The sequence below is a fragment of the Schistocerca cancellata genome, chromosome 9, assembly GCF_023864275.1.
Source record: "Schistocerca cancellata isolate TAMUIC-IGC-003103 chromosome 9, iqSchCanc2.1, whole genome shotgun sequence".
Classification (NCBI taxonomy): domain Eukaryota; kingdom Metazoa; phylum Arthropoda; class Insecta; order Orthoptera; family Acrididae; genus Schistocerca; species Schistocerca cancellata.
Window position 1 is genome coordinate 434911117 of NC_064634.1, and position 20777 is coordinate 434931893.

Genomic DNA, 20777 nt, shown 5'->3' on the forward strand with positions numbered 1-20777 from the left:
CTTTGGGACAAGAAATCAACAATAGCCTGGATACAAGGATGTAGGAAAGATTTGGAAAGAAACAATATAAGTGAAAAAGAAGCAACAGAAGGAGAGAATTTCAGAAGGAAAGTGTTAACAATGGAAGGATTCCAAGACAAGAGGGAGAGGAAGACAGGGACAAAATGGTCCGAGGGGAGAAAAACGATACATAGTGAACAGATGAAATAATACTGGAGGAACACCGAAGAGGGAAGCATTGAAATTGTGCGTCGTCCTTAGTTGACCCAAAAGAAGAAAGGAGAATATTGCTCGTTCAGTACTTTCAAAATGAGAGATTCAATCCACGTTCTGTGTCGAAGCGTAGACATCCGACATTTTGTGGACTATTCGTCGTTTCATTGTCCTTCAACCGCTTTTCCACAGACGATAGCGGCAGAAGCACGTGAACACCCGACCACCTTCGTCGTTTCTGAAATGCACGTTCCCAGGCACCGGGCTGTAGTACATCGTCCATTTTAAAACACATTTATGTCAGAGGGTTTCTTCGTTTGCGAACCATTTTGTTGTTGTGGTCTTCAGTCGGAAGACTGGTTTGTGCAACTCTCCATTCTACTCTATCCTGTGCAAGCCTCTTCGTCTCTGAGTAAACAGTGGAACCTCCGTTCATTTCAACCTGCTTACTGTATTCATCTCTCGGTAACCCTCTACATTTTTACCCCCACTTACATAACACACACACGCTCACACACACACACACACACACACACACACACACACGCACGCACGCATACACAAACACACACACACACACACACACACACACACACACACACATACACTTTCCTCTAATACCAAAGTGACGATGTCTTGACACCTAAGGAGACGGCCAGCCACGTCGAGCCAGCCATGTGCGTGTCGTATGTGTAAGCCGCGTGCGGGTCGGGAGTCCACCTACCTTGGCTTTCTCGATACTTGTTTGACGTGCCCGTTACAGTACGACGTTTTCTTTAGTACTGCGGAGTGGTATTTTTCGGTCGGTGTATGTCTTCCAGTTTGGCCTCGTCGTGTCAGCGCTGTCCACCTTTCACTACCTGTTCGCGGTATGAAGGACGTTCACAGTCAACTCCCTGTTTGTATACAAAGAAGCAGTCTAGCATTCTGTGCTCACAGGCCATTAAAACTGAATGGGAATGCGAGAAGATAGGGATGATAACACTCAGAATCTATTACGTAGTCGCGTAATAGACGGGTATTGTAAATTTTCTATTAAAAAGGAAAACAAAAGTAAAATAACTGTGTTGGTGATGTTACATAAGAAAACTTTCCTTTCCATGTAGTCGCGAAATACCTTTGAAATTATGAAGCAGTTTCTGGACGCTGGGCGCAACTGTTCCAATTTTGTAAACAGGCAAACTCGACTGTAGGACTGTCTAAGTAGTAAAGAATAAATGTATGAAAACTTCATGCACGATGCGGCAATTTTTAGCGCATTTCAGTGTTTACGACATCATATCTCTTGAACTATGTGTCGTAAAATGGTATACGGTATGTTCAAACAGTCTTTCCGCAGTGCCGTATGATTGTTAGCCGCGCGTGCCGTATGATGGTTCGCCTGCCTGGGCTACTTCCCTTCAAGTGGACTCTCCCAACATTCCTCTGTTTCGTTTATCTCAGCCAGCGTCAGTACTATCGTTGGTGTGTGTCGTTACGTGTTGACGTGAACATTTTAGTTCCTTTGTTCGTCTGTTTCGTTTCTGTCACTGTTAAAATGTTAACCATTGAAGAACGTGTGTTTTACCTCGAACAAGTGTTCAAAGCTGGCGGTAAATACACAATTTCAGTTCGTCAAATATTTAATTCAGTTTTCCCAGAGACAACACTCCCATAGCGCGATACTGTGCGAGATTTAATTAACAGGTTCAGTGACATATGCACCGAGAAGTGGTCGTCCTAGCGTTTTGTCTGAGGATAAACTACTCGATATTTCCGATAAAATGTCCATGAGTCCGAACAAGTCAGTAAGAAAATTCGCCCAGGAAATCGGTGTTAGTGTCGAAACGGCCCACGCAGCTGAAAGGAAAAAATTAGATCTTTTCACATACTTAGTGACAGTCGTACAAGAATTGAAAAATACTGATCATGGCAAGAGACTGCATTATTATCAATGGTTCAAAAATTTCGTTCAACAAAAAGGAAGGGATACTCATAATGAAAAGTTTTTGATTGATGAGGCGTGGTTACAGTTATCCTGGTACATGAACTCGTGAAATTCTCGTATGTGTACTGCAAATCCATTGCGTATTTATGAGGAACCATTTCATTCAGTGAACATATGAGTTTGGATTGCAATTTCCAGACGTCGGATTGTGGGTCCATATTTTACAACGAAACAATAAACTCACAACAATACTGCAGTGATATTCTGTACCCATTCATAGGAGAACTTGTGTTGAAATACTGAAAGGTTATTTTCAACAAGATGGTGCAACCACACATGCAACTCGCGTTTCAATGTCACTGCTTGCTGATGTTCTTGATGATTGCATAATTTCACACGGACTTTGGCCTCCACGATCATCTGACCTAACATCATCTGACTTTTTCTTCTGGGGTGCTGCGAAAGCAACTGTCTATTAAAGCCGTCCGAAATCCATCGATGAATTGAAAAGTTGTGTTACAGAAGAAATGTTACAGCTTGTGTTTGGAAACATGTTAGACGAATTGAATTGTGTATTCAACAACAGGGGGGACAAAAAATGGCTCTGAGCACTATGGGACTTAACTGCTGTGGTCATCAGTCCCCTAGAACTTAGAACTACTTAAACCTAACTAACCTAAGGACATCGCACACATCCATGCTCGAGGCAGGATTCGAACCTGCGACCGTAGCGGTCACGCGGCTCCAGACTGTAGCGCCTAGAACCGCACAGCCACTCCGGCTGGTAACAGGGGTGGGGGGGGGGGGCACTTTTAACATTTAATGTGAAATTTTATAAATAAAAACGAATACTCAATAAATTAGTAACTTATATTTCACCGAGTTTCATTTCGTTATAGTCACTGCGGCATACGGCACGCGCGGCTAACAATCATATGGCACCTGCAAAGAGACTTTTTGAACACTCCGTATTTGTGTAGGTACATACAATGGCATATGTGAATACTGTTTGCGAAATACGTTGCGAATTTCAGTCTGCAGTGATTTTAGCTCATGTTGCCCTGTTTATGTTTCGCCGCACTCCTCTTCTACAACCGTCTCCTACGATCACTCAGCACACGTTTTCCTCCAAGGTGTGTCTTAGCGCGTGACGTTTCTCCGCTTTCTGCGGTCTAAATCTCCAATACAGTGCTTCTTCAAACAGCAAACACTTCTGCTCCCTTGGTTGCGGAAACACTCACCACGCGAGCACCAACAACGTGTCCACGTTCAGTAGCTCCGTCGTAATGCACTCACAACTACACCATTCAGTCCGCGAGAGACACTTGCAGCGTGATGACGTTCCATTGGTAACATTGGTGATCAAAACCAACACCGCCACAAGCTGACTTCGCTGCCATCCGCATTTAAGTTCAAGAATGCATATCTCCACGTCTTTCCATTTGCCGTCTCGAAAAAGCGAAGTTAAGAAATAAATATGTTGCTGCATGAGGGTACAATATCGCTCAAAAGTATTTTATAGTTGAGCTAGTAGATTGGTAGGCGAGTTTATCTATACGTGGGATGAAAACGAACCTATTTTGCAGACAGAGGACGGCTTGATCTCGCCGGGGTTACATGTAGTGATTGCTGAGTGAAGGTAAGAATGGACTTCCGCCGTAAACAGTACGTCTGAGGGGTTTATAAATAACAAACCTAACTACATAAAGCAAATCTCATTCTAAATCTAATATAGTCAAACACGGGGTGAAGGTCGGTGTTTCGACAGCTAAACGTCACTTAGCCGTTATAGCTCTAAATGCAGATAAGAGCGAGAAACAGGAAGGTAAGACAAGAAGTACGCGTCATGAACTGCTAAAGACTGGTCAAAAATTCTATCGTTTGTCGAAACCTAGTTTAAACTCTGAAAGGGTCCTGTAGACCCCATTAATTATCATTTGATTTGCTTTCCAGTGATTCAGAAGTCTCTGGCATGCGTGATTCAATGAATGTGGTGTGTTTCATTTTTCTATACGGTGGTTTAGTCTGCTGCAGAGAATCAGCGGTGGTCGTACAGAATGGCGAAACCTTCAGTTTTAAGGTAGGCAAAGAGGTTTGCTCTCCCTGTGTGAAAGTTACCGGTGTTAGGTTGGCGGCGGAAGCCTCATCGTGGCCGAGTGGTTCTAGGCGCTGCAGTCTGGAACCGCGCGACAGCTACGGTCGCAGGTTCGAATCCTGCCTCGGGCATGCATGTGTGTGATGTCCTTAGGTTAGTTAGGTTTAAGTAGTTCTGAGTTCTAGGGGACTGATGACCTTAGAAATTAAGTCCCATAGTGCTCAGAGCCATTTTTGGAAGGCTCTTCTCTGGGCTTTCCTAGCCACGGGGTTGCGTGAGAGAAACTGTGTGTCCGCGAACCCCGTGGGCACACGAGTCTGTTGTGAATCGTATAGCGCTTCACAAGCAACTGTACCTAGTTACCAGGCAACAGCAGTTATGAAGATGCCTTACATCAATGTTTCAAGGAATAAATAATATTAGCTCCACTCTTACCCACTGTACCGATGTTACGTCTCCGTTATCTAAGCCATTTACCTTGTACTTTTCCTTGATAGCCGATCCACGGCGTTTCCATGTGCACAGATCCAATAAATAGAGTTCCTTTTTCTTATTTTAAGCATATGCTTTAGAATAGATCTTGTTTTCAGGAATGTTGCTGCAACCTGCTCTTATGCAAAATGTCCATGCACTCTTTGTTTTATTTTAATACTTGATTCACGTGAACAATGCTGGGATCATATTAATGATTACATTCCATTCTTTATGAGTGACTTTATAATGAATGTTTTTTATTAGTTTTTCTTCTCAATAAAGTAAGCAATTTTCCAACTCAGCCCAACCTCTTATTTGTCGTGTGGCTAGACTTGGTGGCGACCCAATCTTTTACGTTGACTTCAATGTCAGATAGCACTATCTTATTCAAAGTACGCTTCACGCACCTTACACATAGCGACCCTTTACTCACGCTACTTACAACTCTACTACAAGGTGGGATACAGTATGTTCGACAGCCGAAAAACAGAAAGGATGACAACAAGTACCATGTGCCCAACATGAAGCACGGTAGATGAAGTACCATAGAGTGGGGCTATACTTCAAGAAGTAGTGTAGCTCCTCTCGTCAAATTTCATGGGATAATGGAGTAGACAGACGTATAGTGAAATATTAGCATACCATATGATAACTCAGGGGAAACGAAATATGCCACGTAATTAGCAATTCCAGTATGACAACGATCTGAAGCACACTAGCGGCAATGTTGAGACAGTCGTGAAGCAGCACGAAGTAAAGGTATTTCAATGAGCAAGCCGAAGTCCAGACTTAAACCTAGTAGAAAATTCTTGGGCCGAGCTGGATAGACATGTACTCCAACAAAACTGGACCAAAAAAGGAGGCCTTCTAGAAAGGATTGATGAGCAATGAAAGAAAATCCATCGGGAGCGATTGGTCAAACTCGAGGATTCTGTATCATCCAAGTGATCTGAAGTAATACACGCAGAGGTCTATGCAACAAACTATTAAGCCAAGAACATTATGGGTCAAGACGTTATTATTGTTTTCCTTCCGTTTAGTTCTAGCAGAATAATTTTGAGCCCACTTAATTTGTTCATTTGTGTTTTATTGTTGATGCAAAGACTAGAACTTGGCCACGTGTGTAAGAAAATAAAGCACTCACTACAGGGATTTGGTAATTTAATTCTTTCATTTATATTTTGTCGTGAAGAGTTTATTTTCCCACTTTGTTATCTCTATAAAATACGTTGGAGTGATAGTGTGCGAATGTGCGGTCCTGACACGTATTGAAATCCTGGCGTCAGAGTACCGCAAAATCAAATGTCGCAACCTGTAGATAAAATGAATATGAACGTGGGAATAGTGATGTAGTTGAAAAACATCAAGATGGCGAGCACAGGAGCATCGTACGGTATTGTGGTGAAGGGATTTTAGTGTGCACCAAGAATGCAGTCATGAACCTGGAAATGAAAATCTCATTACTTACATATCTAAACACACTGGAGTTAATAATTAAAACATTGTGACACTCTTGTATTCGAGGACACTGCTAGAGACCTCGATACTGGTGTGTAATGATGTCCACCTGCTCGCTTACGTTTTACGTGAACGAGAGTGACCTGCGCTCCTTTTCAGTCGGGCCACTCTTCATTACACAAGAGATTCTCTCGAGGCATCATGATGATCATGACGATTTTTCGGTTAGGGCGCTAAACAGCTTGGCCGTTAGCACCATCGCTTGACTTAAATACCAGACGAACATGGTGAAGATCTATTAAAAACAGTTATAAATTGGAAGAACAATTTTTATCCACAATCAAGAAGCGAAAACACTATCTTTACATTGTGAGCATCATAAGAGATCATCAGGAAAATACAGACGAAACATAGCAGCATGACTAGGTAAAACCCGGTACAAAATGCCAAGACAGACGGGGTTCAAATGGGACAGATGAATGTGGCTGGGTGACTACTTAAGAATAATGGGTTACCGAACTATTCTGTGTTGTATTAAAGTCTCACACCAGATATTTTGGGAAGAAGTCTGTACATCACACAAAATGTTAAAATACGAAGAACACTGGTCTTACTACGGATTGAAACAGAGAACAGGTGTCTTGGGGGTCCCAAATCTTTGGCTGGTAATCATATAAAACACACTCAACTACTATACATCGTATCGACAGCTATGTTCCACATATGTGACACCAGACGGGCTCCTCGCGGAGTACGATATAGCTGTTTGTTAATGGTCCTTTCTAAACACCGTGAGGGCTACTTCTTCCGCTCGTCGTGTACTGAAGGAGGTAGACAACGGTCGGGCTGAAATCTCTCACTGAACGCAGCCTACTATTCCTCACTTACTGCCACAGATTCTCCCACGAGCGCATCGTCTCCCTGGGTCGCAAATGTGGAAACAGCCTGTAGGGGGTCTGAAGAGCGATCACGTGATCACGTAGTGGAAGGGATCATTTCTCCTAGTCGCGTCTTCGAGCTCATTTTCCCACATTCCTGTGTTTCCTGGAATCTATGAAAAGTTATTTCTTTCCTGCCTTTGCAGGAGATGAAGAGCGTCCTGCACATCTTTCATCAGCCGCTCTGCTGCGTACATCTGACAGGCACTGCGGAAATCCGAGCAGATGAGGAATTTCTTGTAACGATGTCTCATCCTCTCCATTTCCCTAAGGATAGCAAACAATTACGTATAAGGAACTAAAAATTGCTCTGTGAGCCTTTGTTCGGGGCACTATTTTGGAGCACAATGGAGCACCCGATGAAATAACCCTGCTTAGACCCTCCCGTGCAAACATTAAGCAAATCCGGGTTTCCATATAAAATCTCGTTAAATTAAATTTATAAAGCAGGATCTGCGGTACAATTCTTCCTCTATTCGGTCAGTTCGAAAAGTAACGTCGGCCTCTTTAGCAGCCAGGGTGATCCTGTATTCCACAAATCCCTTTGCAGCTAAAAGCTCCCCACCTGCAGTAAGTCAAGGCTCTCCCTCGCATGGATTCCAATCGGCCTCGTTGCGAGCTGACAGTGACGGAGAAGGAGTTCCACTGGCGCATGTGCACTGTATGAAGGTATTGCTAATTGCGACAGGTAAATGATTTCTTCATTCTTTTCTTTTGCTTTCTTTACTCTTTACACATTCCTTTTATAGTGTAGAATATTTTAGTGTTTGGTTCTACAGTATGAAGTATAAATGTTTCGCTTCATTTATATTGCTACAAGAATCTTCTATTAATTTAGTGTGCAAACGTTTCAGTTTATCTTTGATCTTTGTAATGCTTTTGTTAAATACATCGAGTAAAACTAAATGTAATATGTAGCATGTTGTGTACACAGTGATGCGAGAGTGATATCGATAGCTGCAGTCGAAAGTCACAGTCAGTGCGTGTGCAGGTTGGTGTCGTGAGCGCGTTTATAACACGTGATCGTGCGGGACGCTTGTGGACGTCTGCCCCATTAGCTGAGTGATCGGCGCGTCTAACTGCAATACAGCAGGCTCGGATTCGATTCCCGGACGGGACGGATATTTTCTCCTTTCGGAGGCTTGGCGCTGTATTGTCCTTATTATCAGTTCATCTTCGTCGACAAGCAAGTCACCCAATGCAGCGTCAACTGGAAAGGCTTTGAACTCGACGGCCGAACTTCCCCCAGGTGGGGACTGCCGGCCACCAGTGCCATACTATTATTTCATTTCATTTTTCGAGACGGAAACACACGAAATTTTCTTTCCAATTTCTTATGTTTCGATCACGATTTGATCTAAATTTCGACGTGAACCTTTTAAAAATAAAATTTTATTTAAAAAAGCAGATAAAGTGTCACTAGAAGCCTTCCTAAGAGACAATCTCCATTCCTTCCGAACTGACTATGCAAATGTAGACGAGATGTGGCTCAAATTCAAAGATATAGTAGCACCTGCAATTAGGAGATTCATACCTCATAAATTGGTAAGAGATGGAACTGATCCCTCATGGTACACAAAACAGGTCAGAACGCTGTTGCATAGGCAACGGAAAAAGCATGCGAAGTTCAGAAGAACGCGAAATCCTGAAGATTGACTAAAATTTACAGACGCGCAAAATTTGGCACGGACTTCAATGCGAGATGCCTTTAATAGGTTCCACAACGAAACATTGTCTCGAAATTTTGTAGAAAATCCGTAGAAATTCTGGTCGTATGTAAAGTACACAAGCGGCAAAACGCAGTCAATACCTTCGCTGTGCAGTGCCGATGGTACTGTTACCGACGACTGTGCCGCTAAAGCGGAGTTATTGAACGCAGTTTTCCGAAATTCCTTCACCAGGGAAGACGAATGGAATATTCCAGAATTTGAAACACGAACAGCTGCTAGCATGAGTTTCTTAGAAGTAGATACCTTAGGGGTTGCGAAGCAACTCAAATCGCTTGGTACGGGCAAGTGTTCAGGTCCAGATTGTATAGCGATTAGGTTCTTTTCAGAATACGCTGATACAATAGCTCCCTACTTAGCAATCATATACAACCGCTCGCTCACCGATAGATCTGTACCTACAGATTGGAAAATTGCGCAGGTCGCACCAGTGACTCATGCTAAAAGCCAAAAGATTATAACGTTGGGAACGGCAAGTCAAAGTGAATTATCTACTGTCAGAAAACCTTTTACTGAAAGTTAGTAACAGTGTCATGTGTGTATGAAGTGCAGTGGGCGCGCGCATACGAAATTGTTTCGTAATACCAATAATTGAGATATTTATATACATTACGTGTGCGTTCTTTGTTGACATTTTACACTAGTGTATTTGAATAGTCAAGATCTTTGGCTGTGCGAATATGTAATAATTATGTTAATTACTTAGGCATTTTAAGAAACTACATTGTAACCGTCTCTCTGGTTTTATATGTAATACTCTGTGAATGTAATAATTTTTAAAGATTCTGCACATGTTAGTGGTCCATGAGCAGGGAAGTTAAATCTAAAACTTGCAGTAAAGCCGCGGCGCTACGGAAGTAGTCTGGCGGGCCTAGATAAGGTGGACTTGGCACGCATGGCTCTGGCTTCCTTTGCGGCGAGTGGAATTCGAGCTGCGACTGTGACGCTGAGTGGTCAGCGGCGGCCTTGGTCGATACGGCGGTTAATTTGGATTGAGGCAAGAACAACTTGTGAGTATGTAAATTAGCCTCCGATGGAATGTAAAGTGGTCTGTGGGCCATGGTATCATTATTCGCCCTCTTTGTTTAAATTTACGACGACAAGTGCAGTTATACAGGGTGATTCAAAAAGAATACCACAACTTTAAAAATGTGTATTTAATGAAAGAAACATAATATAACCTTCTGTTATACATCATTACAAAGAGTATTTAAAAAGATTTTTTTTCACTCAAAAACAAGTTCGGAGATGTTCAATATGGCCCCCTCCAGACACTCGAGCAATATCAACCCGATACTCCAACTCGTTCCACACTCTCTGTAGCATATCAGGCGTAACAGTTTGGATAGCTGCTGTTATTTCTCGTTTCAAATCATCAATGGTGTCTGGGAGAGGTGGCCGAAACACCATATCCTTAACATACCCCCATAAGAAAAAATCGCAGGGGGTAAGATCAGGGCTTCTTGGAGGCCAGTGATGAAGTGCTCTGTCATGGGCTGCCTGGCGGCCGATCCATCGCCTCGGGTAGTTGACGTTCAGGTAGTTACGGACAGATAAGTGCCAATGTGGTGGCGCTCCATCCTGCTGAAATATGAATTGTTGTGCTTCTTGTTCGAGCTGAGGAAACAGACAATTCTCTAACATCTCCAGATACTGTAGTCCAGTTACAGTAGCACCTTCGAAGAAAAAGGGACCAAAAACTTTATTGGCTGAAATGGCACAGAAAACGTTCACCTTAGGCGAGTCACGTTCATACTGAGTTGTTTCCCGCGGATTCTCAGTGCCCCATATACAGACATTGTGACGGTTGACTTTCCCGTTAGTGTGGAAAGTTGCAAGGATAAAATCACAGAAATCGATTCTTTTAATCAGCTGCAGACAGTGCTTGAACGAATTTCAGACAATAAAGTTTCATAACTAACCTTTTTCGTAGGACTCTCCATACAGTTGACTGTGGAATTTGCAGCTCTGCTAGCTCTGCGTGTCGATTTTCCTGGGCTGCGAACAAATGCTTGCTGGATGCGTGCTACATTTTCATCACTCGTTCTCGGCCGTCCAGAACTTTTCCCTTTGCACAAACACCCATTCTAAGTAAACTGTTTATACCAACGTTTAATACACCACCTATCAGGAGGTTTAACACCATACTTCGTTCGAAATGCACGCTGAACAACTATCGTCGATTCACTTCTGCCGTACTCAATAACACAAAAAGCTTTCTGTTGAGCGGTCGCCATCTTAGCATCAACTGACGCTGACCCCTAGTCAACAGCGCCTCAAGCGAACAAATGTACAAGTAAATGAAACTTTATAGCTGCCTTAATTCGCCGACAGATAGTGCTTAGCTCTGCCTTTTGTCGTTGCAGAGTTTTAAATGCCTAAAGTTGTGGTATTCTTTTTGAATCACCCTGTTATTATGACGGGGCTAATACCAAGAACCACGGGTGCTTTAGCGCCAATTTGATAGTGACTGTTATTTTCCATATTCCCCACAATTTTCAGCTGAATTGTTATCTAAATATGTACATCCCCTGGACCAGTTATTTGGTACCGAATAACAACATTTTGTGGAACTTCTAACTTACGTACGCACACCCGTTGTTATTCCCAGCCAAATTCGAAGACAGGTTCCTCATCAAGTGAGTTAGTTCTGAGATCCTGTTTTTATTAAACCGAAAATTTTGGGCGTAAAACATTTTGGACATTTATTCACTTTGTGGATTATGAAGTTCGGTTAGTTTCCTGTACAGTAACAAAGCATTTATTCTGTATAGATTTTCGTCTTAAAGTTTTCTAAACTGTGCTCATCAGGAAAGCTTTCCGTTAAACAAGAAACTGGCATTAAAATAATCAATGACGAAAGATTAAAGTGCTAATATGAGTCTGTAAGTAACAGTCACAAAACACATCGACATCTACATCTACGTGATTACTCTGTTATTCACAATAGAGTGCCTGGCAGAGGGTTCAATGAACCACCTTCAAATTGTCTCTCCACCGTTCCACTCTCGAACAGCACGCGAGAGAAAGTGCACTTAAAATTTTCTGTGCGAGCCCTGATTCGCCTTATTTTATCGTGATGATCACTTCTCGCTATGTAGGTGGATTCCAACACAATGTTTTCGTAATCTGAGGAGAAAACTGGTGATTGAAATATCATGAGAAGATCCCGTCGCAACGAAAAGCGCCTTTGTTTTAATGATTGCCACACCAATTGACGTATCATGTCTGTGGCACTATCTCCCCTATTTCGCGATAATACAAAACGAGCCGCGCTTCTTTGTACTTTTGCGATGTCATCCGTCAGTCCCACCTGATGCGGATCCCACACCGCACAGCAGTACTCCAGAATTGGGCGGACAAGAGTGTGGTGTAAGCAGTCTCTTTAGTAGACCTACTGCACCTTCTAAGTGTTCTGCCAATCAATCACAGTCTTTGGATTGTTCTACCCACCATTATCTATGTGACTGTTCCAATTTAGGTAATTTGTAATTGTAATCCCTATGTATTTAGTTGGATTTATAGCCTTCGGACTTGTGTGATTTATCGCGAAAACAAAATTAGGTGGATTTCTTGTAGTGCTTATTCAGGTCAGTTGCCACTTTTCGCACCAAACAGATATCTTATCTAAATCATTTTGCAGTTCGTTTTGGTCATCTGATGACTTTACAAGACGGTAAATGACACCATCATCAGCAAACAATCTAAGACGGCTACTAAGATTGTCTCCTATATCGTTAATATAGATCTGGAACAACAGAGGGCCTATAACACTTCCTTCGGGAACGCCGGACATTATTCTGTTTTACTCGATGACTTTCCGTCTATTACTACGAACTGTGACCATTCTGATAGGAAATCACGAATCCAGTCGCACGACTCAGGCGATATTCCATAGGGACGCAGTTTGGTTTGAAGACGCTTGTGAGGAACTTTGTCGAAATCCTTCTCGAAATCTAAAAATGTGGAATCAATGTGACAACCCCTGTCGATAGCACTCATTACTTCATGAATATAAAGAGCTAGTTAAGTTTCGCAAGAACGAAATTTTCTGAATCCGTGCTGACACTGTGTCACTAAATCGTTTCCTTTGAGGTACTTCACATAGTTCGAGTACAGTATATGTTCAAAAACCTTATTGCAAATCGACGTTAGTGATATGGGCACGTAATTAAACGGATTACTCCTACTTCAATTGTTGGGTATTGGTGTGACTTGAGCAACTTTCTAGTCTTTAGGTACGGATCTTTCTGTGAGCGAGGGTTTGTATACAATCCTTAAATATGGAGCTATTGTATCACCGTACTCTGAGAGGAACCTGACTGGTATACAATCGGGACCAGAAGCCTTGCCATTATTAAGTTATTTAAGCGGCCTTGCGACACCGAGGATATCTACTTCTATAATTCTCATTTGGGCAGTTGTTCTTGATTGGAACTCAGGAATATTTACTTCGTCTTCTTTGGTGAAGGAGTTTCGGAAAATCGTGTTCGATGACTCTGCTTTAGTGGCACTGTCATCAGTGACTTCACTGTTGTTATCGAGCAGTGAAGGTTTTTATTGCGTCTTGCCACTGGTGTGCTTTACGTAAGACCTGAATCTCTTTGGGCTTTCTCCCAGATTTCGATACAGAACTTCGTCATGGAGATTATTGAAAGCATCTAGCATTGAAATACGCATTATATTTCGAACTTCTGTAAGGCATTGCCAGTCTTGGGGATTTGGCGTTCTTTTAATTTTGGAATGCTTTTTCCGCCAATTCTGCAACAGAGATCTGACACGTTTTGTGTACCATGGGGGATCAGTACCATCACTTATTATGTGGTATATATCTCTAAATTGCTGTCGATACTATCTCTTTGAAATCATTCCAAAACTTTTCTACGCTCACAAGATCAGATCGGAAGGAGTGGAGACTGTCTCTTAAAACGGCGTTAAGAGCATTTTTATCACTTTTTTTTAAACAGATATACTTTGTGTTTCATTTTAATGATTGTAGGCGTTACGGCATTTAGCCTAATAGCAATTGCCTTGTGGTCACTAATCCCTGTATTAGTCATGATACTCACTATTTGTCTAAGATTATTTGTTGCTAAGAGGTCAAGTATGCTTTCGCAACCATTTACGCTTCGAGTGGGCACATGAACTAATTCTTCAAAATAATTTTCTGAGAAAGCATTCGGTACAATTTCGGATGACGTTTTATGCCTTCCGCTGGCTTTAAACGTATAATTTTTCCAGTATATCGAGGGTAGATTGAAGTTGCCACCGACTATAACTGTATGAGTGGGGTACCTAGTTGAAATGAGACTCAAGTTTTCTTTGAACTGTTCAGCAACTATATCTTCTGAGTCGGTGGTTCGGTAAAACGATCCAATTAATAGTTTAGTCCGATTGTCAACTGTAACTTCTACCCATCCTATTTCGCAGGAACTATCTACTTCAATTTCACTACAGGGCAAAATGCTTCTGACAGCAATAAATACTCCAATTGTATTTAATCTATCTTTCTGGACACTGTGAGGTCGTTTGAAACAATTTCGACTGAACTTATTTCCGGCTTTAGCCAGCTTTCTGTACCTGTAACTATTTGAGCTTCAGTGCTTTCTATTAGAGCCTGGAGCTCTGTTATTTTACAACACAGTTACAATTTAAAACTACAATACAGTTTCTACAACTAACTTACTGTGTTTTGCCCTTCCCCTTTTAGCAGGATGCCCTTCTGTGGTTCCCTGAGACCCTCTAACCTAAAAATCCGCCCAGTCTCTTCCACACAGCCCCGCTACCCATGTAGCTGCTTCCTGTGTGTAGTTGAGTCCTGACCCATTAAGCGGAACCCGGACACCTACCACCAGATGGCGCAGTTCAAGGAATCTGCAGCCTACACGGTCACAGAACCGTCTGAGCCTCTGATTCAGAGCTTCCACTCGGCTCTGCACCAAAGTACCAAGTCGGTTCTACCGACGATGCTGCAGATGGTGAGCTCCGCCTTAGTCTCACAAGCAAGACTGGCAGTTTTTACCATTACCGCTAGCCGCCTAAAACCAGAGAGAATCTCCTCTGATCCAAAGCGACTCGGAGTGCACACTGGCTTCCTTCCCCACCTTGAGAGCCATGTTCCTAAGGGGCGCCATTATGCGTCTAACGTTGGAGCTGACAACTAATAGCAAACCCACCCTCTGTGAATGCCCAGACCCTGAGGTCCGAGAAGCTTCCTCTGGAACAGGGTGGACGACTTCATCCGGCTCAGAGACATCGTCAGCCAAGGATAACGCCCGAAACTGGTTCGTCAATGAACCGTGGAGGCCATACGATCGGCCACTTGGAAAGTTTTTCGCTGCCTGCCAGACTTTGGAATGACCTCCCACTCGACCATGGGTGAGGGGGCAACCTCAGTGCAGGCAGTCCTCGGAGTGGCCACTGGAGTGGACCGATTAGGGTGCACGTGGGACGCGCTCGACACCCCTCGCGTCGCTGCATCTGACCCCCCTCCCTCACAGTGATGCCCCTAGGCAGCAGCTTCAAGCTGTATGACGGAAACCAACGCGGCCTGTAGGTGTGAGCAAAGGGTAACCAACTCAGCTGCCATCTGTACACAGCAATCTCAGTTCTTATCCATTACTGCAGTCGATCCTGTTTGAAGCTAGTAAAAATACACTCCTGGAAGTGGAAAAAAGAACACATTGACACCGGTGTGTCAGACCCACCATACTTGCTCCGGACACTGCGAGAGGGCTGTACAAGCAATGGTCACACGCACGGCACAGCGGACACACCAGGAACCGCGGTGTTGGCCGTCGAATGGCGCTAGCTGCGCAGCATTTGTGCACCGCCGCCGTCTGTGTCAGCCAGTTTGCCGTGGCATACGGAGCTCCATCGCAGTCTTTAACACTGGTAGCATGCCGCGACAGCGTGGACGTGAACCGTATGTGCAGTTGACGGACTTTGAGCGAGGGCGTATAGTGGGCATGCGGGAGACCGGGTGGACGTACCGCCGAATTGCTCAACACGTGGGGCGTGAGGTCTCCACAGTACATCGATGTTGTCGCCAGTGGTCGGCGGAAGGTGCACGTGCCCGTCGACCTGGGACCGGACCGCAGCGACGCACGGATGCACGCCAAGACCGTAGGATCTTACGCAGTGCCGTAGGGGACCGCACCGCCACTTCCCAGCAAATTAGGGACACTGTTGCTCCTGGGGTATCGGCGAGGACCATTCGCAACCGTCTCCATGAAGCTGGGCTACGGTCCCGCACACCGTTAGGCCGTCTTCCGCTCACGCCCCAACATCGTGCAGCCCGCCTCCAGTGGTGTCGCGACAGGCGTGAATGGAGGGACGAATGGAGACGTGTCGTCTTCAGCGATGAGAGTCGCTTCTGCCTTGGTGCCAATGATGGTCGTATGCGTGTTTGGCGCCGTGCAGGTGAGCGCCACAATCAGGACTGCATACGACCGAGGCACACAGGGCCAACACCCGGCATCATGGTGTGGGGAGCGATCTCCTACACTGGCCGTACACCACTGGTGAACGTCTAGGGGACACTGAATAGTGCACGGTACATCCAAACCGTCATCGAACCCATCGTTCTACCATTCCTAGACCGGCAAGGGAACTTGCTGTTCCAACAGGACAATGCACGTCCGCATGCATCCCGTGCCACCCAACGTGCTCTAGAAGGTGTAAGTCAACTACCCTAGCCAGCAAGATCTCCGGATCTGTCCCCCATTGAGCAATTTTGGGACTGGATGAAGCGTCGTCTCACGCGGTCTGCACGTCCAGCACGAACGCTGGTCCAAATGAGGCGCCAGGTGGAAATGGCATGGCAAGCCGTTCCACAGGAGTACATCCAGCATCTCTACGATCGTCTCCATGGGAGAATAGCAGCCTGCATTGCTGCGAAAGGTGGATATACACTGTACTAGTGCCGACATTGCGCATGCTCTGTTGCCTATGTCTATGTGCCTGTGGTTCTGTCAGTGTGATCATGTGATGTATCTGACCCCAGGAATGTGTCAATAAAGTTTCCCCTTCCTGGGACAATGAATTCACGGTGTTCTTATTTCAATTTCCAGGAGTGTATGTAACAAACGAATGATGTAGTCAACTTATTAGCAGCAGGAATTCGAAGTGCTCTCTCACTAACGGTCTAAACGACACTGAGCTACACTAACCAAAACCGAGCGAGGTTGTGCAGTGGTTAGCACAGCGGACGCACATTCTGGAGGACGATGGTTCAATCCTACATCCAGCTATCCTGATTTAGGTTTTCCGTGATTTCCCTAAATTGCTCCAGTCAAATGCCTGGATGCCGGCCGTGGTGGCAGAGCGGTTCTAAGCGCCACAGTCTGGAAACGCGCGACCGCTATGGTCGCAGGTTCGAATCCTGCCTCGGGCATGGATTTGTGTGATGTCCTTAGGTTAGTTAGGTTTAAGTAGTTCTAGGGGACTGATGACCTGAGAAATTAAGTCCCATAGTGCTCAAAGCCGAGCCAAATGCCTGGATGGTTCCTTTGAAAGGGGATGGCTGACTTCCTTCCCTGCCCTTCCATAATCTGATGAGATCTATGACTTTACTGTTAGGTCTCTTCCCCAAAAACAACAGCTACAATAACCATAACAAACAACAGCCTATACGATACAAGGTTCGATAACAAAGACGGAACTGTAGGCTACGCTGTTATTAAAAGCTCGTGCCTAGTAAGCACTCGGCGACAGATGTATATTTTATCTTGAATACGTTTGTAAACTTATAATTGTTTGTTTATTTGTATAAGTTGTTTTAAAGTAGTTTTGCAGGTTGTGTAGTCATGTACAAAGCCAGTTTTAATTCAGATCAGAGATTAGTTTCTCTGTACCCTTGTTAACTGTTTTCATTATTCATTATATTTAAAATTGCTACTACAGCTGTTAGCCATTTTCTTAATTTTGGGTGTTACTATTTACAATTGATTATGGTTCTTCAGACCATGCAGCTTAAGTGACCAAATATGCTACTTAAATTGTGTAATAAATGAAAGTAAAGGCTCCTTCTCAGTAAGTGTAGCAAACATATATTCTACACCAAAAAGTTTCTTATAAATAATAACTGTACTGCCAATTTGTATAGAATCACGTCATTTGCAAATTTCTGAACCCGATAGTAATCAGTACGGTTTCAAATCATGAACTTTTTGTCGTAGTTAATTAAGATAATGGTAGTTCATGCTACTGCCACTCAGAATTTGTTAGTAGATTCAAATGCCCTCCTGCATCTTTTCATTACATTACCAGTTTTACCAATAGAAAGTGCTATTGTGGGACAGTGTGTAGCCCTGTATCTATTGGTCATTTTATGCTCTACATAAGGGTTAGCTGTTGTGTTGTTTTCTAGGGCAAATTGCTGTATAATAATATATAGCGTAACTGGGTTACAACAGGTTTGTTAAGGTATCAAGTGGGTTGGTTTTCTTTGGTGAAGTTTATTTACGCTTCGCCATAAAACTTGATCCGCACTGCCTAATTAGGCTGGCGACTTCATAGATGTATCAATACAGTTTACTTTCGTATTAGTAGGAACTGAAGTTCCAAATCCAGTTTGCTTTGCTGTTGTTACTGTTCAACTTACTTCGCAAGTACGAAATTATAGTCCGATTCCTTGGGATTAGGTACAGTCACGGTCAGGCTAAATCCTTCACAGAAGGTTAACATTATCAGCGATTGCCAATATGGTAAGGACCGGTACTGTCACAGTATCGACACAGCAACGATTACGTCCTATCAACTTGTAACGAAAGGAATGCGGCGGAGGGAAATATGAGCGTCGTGAGAATAATATACCAAATAAGATGAGATATTTGTTGCACTTTCGTGACTGATAGACATACAATACATACGCTGCCACCACGACGAACTGCTGTCGACCATGGAAGTGTGTGATCTCCTTAGTTAGGTTTAAGTAGTTCTAAGTTCTAGGCGACTGATGACCTCAGAAGTTAAGTCCCATAGTGCTCAGAGCCATCTGAACCATCATCTTTCGATGAACGCTATTGAGAAAATCTAGAGAATCGTCATTTGATGGTGACTTCAGAACGATTCTGCTGCATTTCACGTAAGTCGTTCTTCCCTCACCGTGTTTGGAGGTGGAGTGGTACATGAAGGAATATGACTAGTAGTTGTACAGGGCGCCCGCCACCATGCAACGTACGATGGCTTGCAGAGTATGTATGTGCAGAAAACGTCATATGAGCAGTTACGCATGACCAAATATGTTTGACTTGTCATTTATAACTGAGCATAATTATTTACGAAATTAATTACAGTTTGTGGTCTGTATTCTTACGGAGTTCATTACCAAAGGCTGAAATGGATATTTCGTTTACTTCGGAAGTAGGACGAGTTACTCTGAATTTAAATAATCAATATTTACGGCAAAAATTACGCGGCTTAGATCTTCTATAACTGTTTTCTTCACAAATGGGGATGGAGGTTGGCGATCTAGGAACAGAAAGTGCCCTGTATGCTTGGCAAGGAGGTATGCGCAAACGAGTCGTATAAGCCGTCTGTTAACTCACGCAGTTTTCCGGGGGCTGCCGAGGCGTGGGTGGTGAGCAGCAGCAGGAGCATCGCCGACACGGCGGCGGTGGCGGAGGCTGAGGACATGCTGGCTCTGACGGGCTGAGCGGCTGACGACTGGGAGCCCCGGGGTAACGGGCCGCTATAAGAAGGGGGACCCGGCGAGCTCTGCGCGTGCGAATCCGCCACCCGAGACATTCAAGGCAAACCTCTCCCCTGTACGTGCAGCGGTCCGGTTTACGCAGCACCAGAGCGTCACAACTCTTAGCGTGATCGGGCGCATGCATGCATGTCAGAAGGAAGATTGCACCGTAATTCGAAACAACACATGCACTGCGATATCGTATTTATCACTCGACACAGGGCATATGACTTTCAATTAAAATGGGAATATACGTAATGGACATATGAGTACAGGCTGTAGACATATGGTTGATGACATACGGAACTTTCGGTCTACCTGTGAGTCGTGTCTGGATAGTCTAATGGTGAGGCTACCGCTCGCAATACGCGAGAAATTCAGGTTGGAGTCCTGTTCGGAACAGATTTACCTAGTCGTCATTCCATTATGCAACTGATGGTTGACTATATTCACAACTACACTATGAAACGCCCCTTAGAGGAATTTATACATATGAAACGTCCACTTAGAACAATTGTACAAGACTGTGCTTAACCTGGCACACAATAATTTTAGCGCAACGCAATCTGACTATCAAAATTCCCTGCAAAAGAATGGCCCTGACAAACATTAAACTATACCTTTCACAAATCACTTACCTCACAAAAATCTTCGTTGCTCGAACTACTGCAATACAGTGAGCGCCACTACTGCCAGCTAAATAAAAGATTCAAACTACTGAAGGCACTAACTACTGATAGGGATAGTTAGCAAATGAAAGATTTTAATAGAGAACAAACACTGTATTTACCTTAATATTCATAATTGACATCTAGTCTTACAGATTATCAAAACTCCGCCATCTCTCTCCCCACATCCACCACTGCTGGCGGCTCACCTCCAACTGCCCAGCGCTACGCGCTGTTCGCATCCAGCTATAGCAGTTCATGACAATAATGGCAGGCAACAATGCAAACTAGCCACATACTGCACACAGCACAGCCAGTGATTTTCATACAGAGAGCGCTACGTGGCATTACCCATATAAAAATCTAAACAGCCTACTTACAACTAATAGCCATTAAAAATGCTACACCAAGAGGAAATGCATATGGACAAATATATTATACTAGAATTGACATGTGATTACATTTTCACTCAATTTGGGTGCATAGATCCTGAGAAATCAGTACCCAGACCAACCACCTCTGGCCGTAATAACGACCTTGATACGCCTGGGCATTGAGTCAAACAGAGCTTGGATGGCGTGTAC

The 20777-nt window shown here is 43.8% G+C and overlaps 1 protein-coding gene across 1 annotated transcript in view; it reads right to left on the reverse strand.

Annotated features, from left to right (window-relative positions):
• Positions 1 to 19540, reverse strand: part of LOC126101070 (protein takeout-like) — a 44618-nt gene extending 25078 nt beyond the window's left edge. Inside the window, exon 1 of the mRNA XM_049911744.1 lies at positions 19383 to 19540. Coding sequence (XP_049767701.1) covers positions 19383 to 19470 — 88 coding nt within the window. The 5' untranslated portion in view covers positions 19471 to 19540. The remainder of the gene's footprint in view (positions 1 to 19382) is intronic.
• Positions 19541 to 20777: the final 1237 nt, after the last annotated feature.